Source organism: Colletotrichum fioriniae (genome assembly GCF_027942845.1).
Source record: "Colletotrichum fioriniae strain IMI 355084 chromosome Unknown scaffold_15, whole genome shotgun sequence".
NCBI lineage: Eukaryota > Fungi > Ascomycota > Sordariomycetes > Glomerellales > Glomerellaceae > Colletotrichum > Colletotrichum fioriniae.
In genome coordinates, this window is record NW_027076851.1 from 688,909 (window position 1) to 697,669 (window position 8,761).

At 53.4% G+C, this 8,761-nt stretch overlaps 1 protein-coding gene across 1 annotated transcript; it reads left to right on the forward strand.

Annotated features, from left to right (window-relative positions):
- Positions 1–5,720: 5,720 nt before the first annotated feature.
- N0V96_010723 (uncharacterized protein) lies at positions 5,721–7,185 on the forward strand (the record flags this gene model as incomplete). The annotated part of the gene is made up of 2 exons (XM_053189226.2): positions 5,721–6,682; positions 6,735–7,185. 2 exons carry the CDS (start codon positions 5,721–5,723, stop codon positions 7,183–7,185), a joined length of 1,413 nt encoding a protein of 470 aa, XP_053053214.2.
- Between the last annotated feature and the right edge of the window lie 1,576 nt (positions 7,186–8,761).

The window sequence follows — 8,761 nt, forward strand, 5'->3', positions numbered from 1 at the left end:
TACGTCGTTGTTACTGTCCTGTCTCAGAGGCAGGGGCGTAGTACCGTATGTTGGAGGTGGTTACTACTACCTTACCTTGAGGTGTTGGTCCCTTAGTAACCTTACAGGAAGCTGCTGACTGAGATGGACGGGAAAGAGTGGTGAGCGCGTACTCGTCTTTCTAAATTTGTCGGATGCCATTTGTGAGTGTGTGAGAGTGTGTGTGCTGCAGACCAAGGTACCCTTTTTACCTGGGTATCTCTGTGCCGCCTGAGGTGGTCTCTACCCAAGGTACGACCTGTCTGCACTCTGCTGTTCGTCTCCCATTGGGTTATTGGGTTACCTCTTGCCTGTGTTAAGGTAGGTTCAACCTGAGGTCCGAGGTTTGTCAGGCAAGGTACGTATCGGAGGGATCCATTCTCCTTGGTCCATTCCCCAGTGCCAATCCCACCCTCGCTCCTGCCTTCCCGTGTGTGGGAGGCAGGCGCAGGGCCAGCAGGGCCAGCAAGGCTCAATCCCACACCCTCACTCTGCTGCACGTCTAGGGGGTGATTATAAGACGCATCCGCTTCGTGCATGCCCTCAGGTCTGTATGCCTGGGCAGAGAACATGATCCTCCTCCAAGTGCTCACCCTTTTCCGACCCCCTCCCCGGTCCCAAGTTTCTTCCCCACGCCCTCATGGCCTTCCTTCCGCTCAATCTTCTTCTTCTCCTTCCTCCTCCTTGCCTTACCGAGCAGCCCCTGTCTCTAAACTTGATCCATCCAAATACCACACACTGACGCTCTATCCGAACGGATGCAGAGAAGGCCTCTGCGGGTAGGAGTACCTCCTATTCGTCTGTCATAAGTTGACAAGACATTGACAGCAATACAAGAAGGAGAAGAAGGAGGAGAAGGAGAAGTGTAACCGTTTTGCTGTAGGGTAGGAGGAAGCGCAACTGTGATACTCTGCCCGAGTATACGATGGGTTACGAGGTAATAACATGACGGAAGAACATGAGGAAATGAAACTGAAGATAACTCACCTGAGGTACCTACGGTGGATTTCATCTGCACACGTAATGTGCTTCCTGGTTGCAAAGGAAACGAGTCAACTAAGGTAAGGTAAACACAATAGAAGGTCAGGATTGTATCTCGAGAGACTTGACTTGAGGTGGGCATTGGACGGGACTTTGAGGTGAGAATTGGGATATCCGTACCTTATGGAAGGAAGGCACCACGGGAAGGTCGAGAGAGTCGTGGCCCTTGCCCTGCGAGACCCTTGCACCTACCGGCCTTGTCTGCTCTCTCTCCTCTCCCACGGGCCACGGTGCGGTGCTACCCCGTCGTCGTGGACCCGCGCTAACCCCGATCAGATTCCCCTGATCTTTGCAGCCACGACACTGGACCGCGGGAGGGACGCATCGGGAGCGCGCAGCAAATGGAATGATTCAACGGAACCCGCTTTCTGCCCTGCTCTGCCCTGTGTCGCCTTGAACTTGCATCTTCCAAGCACTCTACCCGCACATTCCTCTTTTCAACGGAGAGACGGACGGAATCACGACGTGAGCCTGTGATGCACCACAAGCAGGTGGCGCAATGCGGTACGTTTCTTACCTTACCTTGCGGTTGATGTCAATTAGCCAGTTCATCTTTTCTTACCTTAGGTTGGGTGAGATGGGCAACATAGTACTGTGTATGAGGTGGAGTAGGTATGGATTTTGAAAACCCCACCCAGCTTATCTAAGCACTTATTCAAGAGCCCAAGAGACCATTGCGAGATCCTTCAACCCGATGCATCAAGATGCCTGTGAGACTACCTACTCCGTAGAAATATGCACTTTGTCTGTTTCTTCTATGCCTACAGTGAGGCAGGCACGGCAAGGTCATCCATTTCCTCTTTTGCATCATCATCAGCATCAGCATAAGCTCAGCATCAGACCCCATACAAACCCGACCTTACCTTGCTTACCTAGGACCTATTCTAGGTACCTAAGGTAAGGTAGGCAGGCAACTCGGGCAACTCAACTGTGCCTTAGTTTTAGGTAGCTTTCTTAAGTCAAGCCCAAAAGCTGCAAGTTGCAAAAGCGAGATGCAAATCTACCAAAGTCCCGTTTCGCATCATTTCCCCTCTTGCTTTTCCTGACTCCTCCAGTTCCGCCTTGGCCTTGGCGCCAACCAGAATGTTCGTGCCTGCTGTGTCCGTATGAAGTACCTGCCTCACCTACGTGCCTACCTACCTACCTACCCAAGGGAATGAAAGTAAGGCCCAAGGTATTCAAGATATCGTAGGTACCTGCCTCGTCACTTCGTGTGGCACCTATTCCATCGTCGATGGGCATCGTTCCTGCCTTGCGGATATTTCTCACTCCTACTTAGGTACCTTACCCACTTTGTGATACATGTGGCTTCGTCAACGGGAATTTGCGTTTTTTGGGGAAGGAGAAAGGAAAGGTAGACAGACATGCAACGATGAGGAGAGCAAGAGGCAGCAGCACGTCTGCCTGCCCTTTTTTCCTTTGAGGTGATGCGTGTAATTCTTCGTGTCTATTCGTATGGAAGGTACCTACCTAACCGTGCCTACCTTACTTACCTTCCTACCTCACCTACCTATGACATGGCCCAGCAGTAACCATGCAGGCAGGTAGCAAACATGGGAATGAAAATGCTCCAACAGCTCACACTACCTTACCTACATGACTACCTGACCTTGCTTGGTCATCGTCCTCGGCTTCGGGATGATTTCCAACTTCCATCTCATCAGTCGGGGGCCACGAAACCTCAAATTCGCTGCATTCCCGCCTTGGTCCTTCTTCACACGCCATTCCATCTCGCGCACGGGACGAGCGTTGAAGCAACCTTCCTCAAGCCTCTCTCTATCTCAAAGGATCCCTACCTTAGGTCTTCACCTACGCCTTGTACCTTTTGTGTACTGTGCTGATTCTTCCTCAGGTGCCTCCAGGTCTCTGCTGAATCGAGCGAGGCGCCGTCGCGACACCTGAAAACCCGCCCGGACACAATCCCATTCTCGACTTCTTTTGTTCTTCATTCCATTGTTGCGCTGCCCCAGTCCTCGTCCGGACGGACCCAGACGTGTGGTTTCCCTTGGCTCATAAGGCATATTACTATTGATTACCTACGAATCCCGTCTACGTATGTCAGGAGACTAGCACCGGGCAAAGAACACGACCCGGACGCCGTCTAGACTCTACGGCACGCCGCACACCGCACGCCGCACGCCATCACCGCCGTCTTATTACCCACACCTCTCCGAATATCGTCAAGGAAGACAAATTACTACATTCCTCACCCCGCCGTCCTTGATGCACTCCGATTCCTCCAACGACTCGACCCGACTCGGATGCTTCCTTGAGCCTTCTAGATCCATCGCCTCACCTTGCCCATTCAAGGTAGCCCACGCACGCGGCTACTAACAGCACGGCATACACACCACACACACACACATACGCAGTACACACACATACACACCTTGACCTACCTATCTATGCTTATATCGCCTGGGTGGCCTTGGTCGCATCAACATCAACGCACCTCATTCCGTCACCCCCATGACTCTCCGTCCCCAGCCATCCTCCTCTCTTCCCTTCCCCCTCGAACGCTCGATCCGAGCAACAACCCCCTCCCCTACAGCCATTACCATTACCACTACAAATACCTAGTCTACACCACTTTGCCTACCTTACCTTAGCTACTACCCACACCCCGACGCACCAAAGAAGAAAGGGCGACAAGAAGTTGACAGACAGGGCTGCATTGCTGCTTATGTGCTTGCATGGGACTAACACAACGGGCTACAATAAACAGCCACACGCCCACCGTCGTAGGTACTCGTGGCTCCCTGGTGTATGACTAGCCAGTCCCCATCCGCATCCTATTCCTCTTAGGGCTGCTCGCCGAACAAGCGTCCCGCTACTCTACCCGTCCAAAGACAGAGAGAGATTCACCCCCCCTCATTACCACCCCTCCCTTTGACACTCCCTCCTTCACCCATCAAATCATTCCCATCACCTTCTCCCATATCTGTACCCCCCCTCCCTCCCTTGTCCTTCCATTCGGCCTTCCTCCTCTTCTTCCCTGCCCTGTAAGGCCCTGGGCTACGGATACCTCAGGACCTAGTGTATCCGTACACAATAGGCGTGCTAGGCTAGGGTATCAGGTATTCTCTCTCAGTCCAGTCTCTCTGCCTGGGCTGCCCTCCGTCTCTCCTCAGTATCCCCTGCTACTGCCCCTGCTGGGGGTTAAAAGGAACCACCTGGGGGGGCTTCTTCTCCAATCCACGTTACGCCGAAGTTGGAGGTTTGGATATGCCTCCATCTGGGTCCCTGGGCCGCTACCGCTACGAATACCGCTACCTACGGATACCGCTACTGCTGCCGCTGAGCTTCGCTTGACGCTGCCGACAGCTTCCCTGGGCTGCCAATCCACCCCCCTTCTCCTCTTCTCTCCTTGACCAGGTCCGTCTCCTCCACTCGACTCATTCTCCCGCCTTTTTTCATAAGTACTAGTCGCCTCTTTCGCCTTGCCATACCTGGGGGTGTCGATTTTATTTTATTTTTATTTATACAGCAGCTGGCGTCGTCACACAATCGCCTCTTATTTCAGCTGTCGTCTCCCCCCCACGACCTGACCTGACTTACGGATCTAAACTCTACCCACCCCAGCTCCGGCCACTCTGCTTCCTCCGACAACATTTGCTCCTCGCATTCCTCGACGCCGTCCGGACCTGACCTGTTTCTGCTTGTCCCGCGATTAGACCGCCGGACTCAACAATTGTACATCTAGTCAAACCACGTCGACGTCTGCTCCTTTTCCTTCTTCTTCGTTACGACTCGCGCCGCCTTGCTCGATTCCGTCTAGTCTTGTCTTTCCTTTTTCAGTCTTCTCTCGGCCCCGACCGCTGCGTGACGCAAGAGAGAGACCGACAGAGACAGTCATTCTCGGCTTGCATTGGCCCCCGTTCTCAACCAACGGCGAACCCGACTGCCATCGCCACCCACGGCCTCCAAGACGACCGCCTTGGCCTCGGACGCTTCTCGTATTCCACCGCGATCAGGACACTAGATATTTCCCGGCCCATCACTCATGACGCCCGTGCTTCCGTCACTATAAACCTTAGTGGCGCCGCTTCAGCTGGAATTGTCAAATCCTCAGCCGGCAACTGCACAGATACAAGCCGACATCATGGAGGCACCTTCGAGATACAGGGAGCCTGCGGGTCTTCCCAGCATCTTTATAGACTCGAACCCAAGAGGCTCAGACCGATTCGACTCTAGCAATTATTCCTCCTCTGTTGCCATTCCAGGTTCAGGAGACAGAATCAACGCACCGCCGCCCTTACCACCACCACGACTCCCCTTCGACGACCCTCACATGCATCAACAGGAACCCAGACAACACTACCGCGACCCACCATACAGTCCCAGAGAACACAGCTATCACGATAGCCTAGGAAGTTTGGATGATAGGCCACACTACATGAGGTCCGGTTATAGGCACGATGAGGGTTATGCCAGCATGGGTTCGTCCTCAGCTTCGGCTTCCACAAGGTAGGAAATCCCCAACCCTTCAATGGGCCTAGTTTGGTTCTAGAAGAAGAAGCCTTGAGAATATTGAGATTTGAGTGTCCATCTAACATTTCTACCTTGATAGGTCTGAATGTTCTCTGCCTAGCATCTCGGCCGGGTTTGGTTTGCACCACAACCAGTTCCAGTTCCAGTCCGGCGCCGACGCCTTTACCGACATGAAGAAGAAGCTCGCTCCCTTGAAGACGTTCGACAACAAGCCGCCTGGCTCACTCCTCAGTGCGTCAAGCACATCATCAACTAGCGACCCTTTCTCGAGGAGGCTGTCTGGGGACATGCGCGTACCGCCACTTTCCGTGCCCACCAGTCTTCCGTTGCATCTCAAGACATCAAACCTACTAGACTCTCCCGACAGGTACACGCAGACTCCTCACTCTGCCCTGTCACCTTCCCCTAGAAGCCAGCCATACCACCTCGGCCAGGAGTATAGGTCCCCTCGGTCTGTCTCAGATCTCGACAGGTCACCACCTACTCGCACAAGGAGGAACAACAGCGACGATGCATCATCGCACAGTTACGAAGTGGACGAGATGGAAATGGAAGAGACCAATTCTATGAAGAGATTGCGGATAGAAGATCCCATGAGAGCGCATTACGATGGCGCTGGTGCGAAGCGCCGTGCATCTGCCGATCCCGACGACAGCGTACCACTTGGCTTCACAACCCAGGGTGACTTGCTACGCCGCCGCGATGGAAACCAAAGAGGATCTCCCACGCCTCGACTAAGTGTCATCCCTCAAGGATCCATCTCTTCCTCATCTGGTCGCGCAGGGTCTTACAGCTCTAACCTATCACTGCTCACCGGGAGCATTGTCAGCATGGGCTCGTCGTCGTTTGGCCGAGTCTCTCCAGGCGGCCTTTCCCCAGGTGGAATTTCGCCCGGCGGAACCGATCCCAGCTGCAGCTCTCCCTACAGTGCATCAATGTCGCTCAACCCCTCGCCTCGCGGCTCCCTTTCTAGGGCACCCCATCAGCGGACTATTAGCGAAAGCCGGCCTCTCGCTTCTCCCCGCAAGCTTACGGAAGTGAGCAAGCCTGGTGGAACCAAGATTTCGGGATTCTTCATGTGCGATTGTTGCCCGAAGAAACCCAAGAAGTTCGAGTCGGCTGAAGAGTTGGCGTAAGTATCGACCCCGCAACTATCATGAAAGTTTTTAGCTAATCGTCAACAGGTCTCATGAAGCCGAGAAGCAGTATGAATGCTCATTCTGCGGAAATCGATTCAAGAACAAGAACGAGGCAGAACGCCACCAGAACAGTCTTCACGTTCGCAGACACAGCTGGAGTTGCTCGGCCTTGAATGGCTATGATCGTGCTTTCCACGACAGTACCAACCGCCCCGGTGAAGCAGACTCTTGTGGTTACTGCGGCGAGGAGTTCCCCAGGAACGGGAGAGGCCCCGGTGCTTCTGCCCCGCGACACGCTACCGACCAGGACTGGGAAGAGCGCATTCGCCACCTCCAAGAAGTCCACAAATTTAGGGAATGCAACAGCAGCAAGAAATTCTTCCGCGCAGACCACTTCCGGCAGCATTTGAAGCACAGCCATGCAGGTACGAGCGGCAAATGGACGAACATGCTGGAGAATGCCTGCATGTTGGATGAAGATCCCACTCCGAGATGAGCATAAGCCGAGTTCTCAAGTCTTACTTATCGATGACTCGTTGGGGACCATGACATGGTCGACCGGCCATTTGCTGGACGCAAGTCTCTGGACCGCACAGCGCGACATGAATCGGTTGCATCCAATTAATACACCGAATGCGAGCGAACGATTCGAGACTGGACAAGCAGTCAAGCCGAAGATGGCCGCTGACGCACAAGGCCGAGTGGGACATGTCGAGAAAACCCCCACGCCACGGTCTGGTCAGCAATTTGTTTTACCGGCACCATGAGCAGTACAAAAGAGAAAAACCAAAAGCATTTTGTTGAAGCATATGGGCAGCATTCATGGGGTTGATGGGGCTGGCCATTTGGAAGCACCCATATTTTGGTGCCCTTGGAGTATAGGTGGTTGCCATGAGGGGCTTTCAGGCACCAGAAACATAGCTGCAGGCTGTCTGTTGCGCGCATTCCATTTGGAGGAAATACCAGGCATTATCGGGCCGGCCAGTGGTGGAGAGGTGATACGATGAAATGATATTGGTATTAGAAGAGATGCAGCACATCCTACAGCAAGACTGAGGACTTCAAGCTAGCAATGTATTTTGTAGGGTCAGGGCACACAGGTTGGACAAGAGTGAGAAAAGAATAAAAAGTAAAACAAATCTTCAACAAATCACTGTTCCGTCCATGATTTTTCTCTGCCATGGATGTGCTTCCTCGTAGTATGTGGTCGAGTTCTTGGTTTGCACATCGACACGATGGGATCAAGGAGCAGTCAGTCAGTCAAGCAGTCAATGGAAACTTGATCAGATCCACAGCTGGCTATCTTACGAGAAGCTATGGAGTACCCCATGTTGGTGTCTGTTGATCAAGAAACAAACATGTGCTCCGGTACCTTGCTCTGTGCAAACGCCAAGTCGCCATAAGGCTTCATCAACGGTAATTCGGCATGCCGCAGTGAGGCCGCCGGTTGTCAGAAGGTCACATGATCTCAGCCCTACGAGCCACAGAGATGTGGCGGTGTCGCATGGCCTTCTTCAGTCCTTAGTAATACCTGGTACCTATGTATTTGTAGGGATGGGAATGTGCCCTGAGGGGTGAGGGGCGAATGAGGCGGGGGGAACCTATGGTATGGAAGTGGACAGGACGCCGGACATTTCTCTCCACCACACGGCCGAGTGGCAGAAGCCAAGAGCACGAGGGTAGAGGGTACTTACAACGCAACGACTGAGGCGACGAAAACAAAGGTGGAGGCTTGGCTCTTTTCGGCAACGGCAGTATTTTGGGAAACAAAGCTAGAGCAACTTCAGGCCGAGCCACAGGCACAACTGCGTCATTCCCGTCACCACCACCCAACCGCTACCACCAGCGTTCGTCGCATCCCGAGATTGGCACGCGAGAGGGGTCTCTCATTCTGGTAGCTCTTGGGCTTGGGACACCGATATTGACTCCCTCTTTCCCCCCTTCTCCCTTTTCCCTGGTTACACTACGCCCGTTGACAGCAGGGAAACTTACACCTTCATGTGCTACCATACTACGCTCATGTATCTTATGCCAAGCTGCCCTTTGAATCCTTCATCGACAAAGCTATCCGC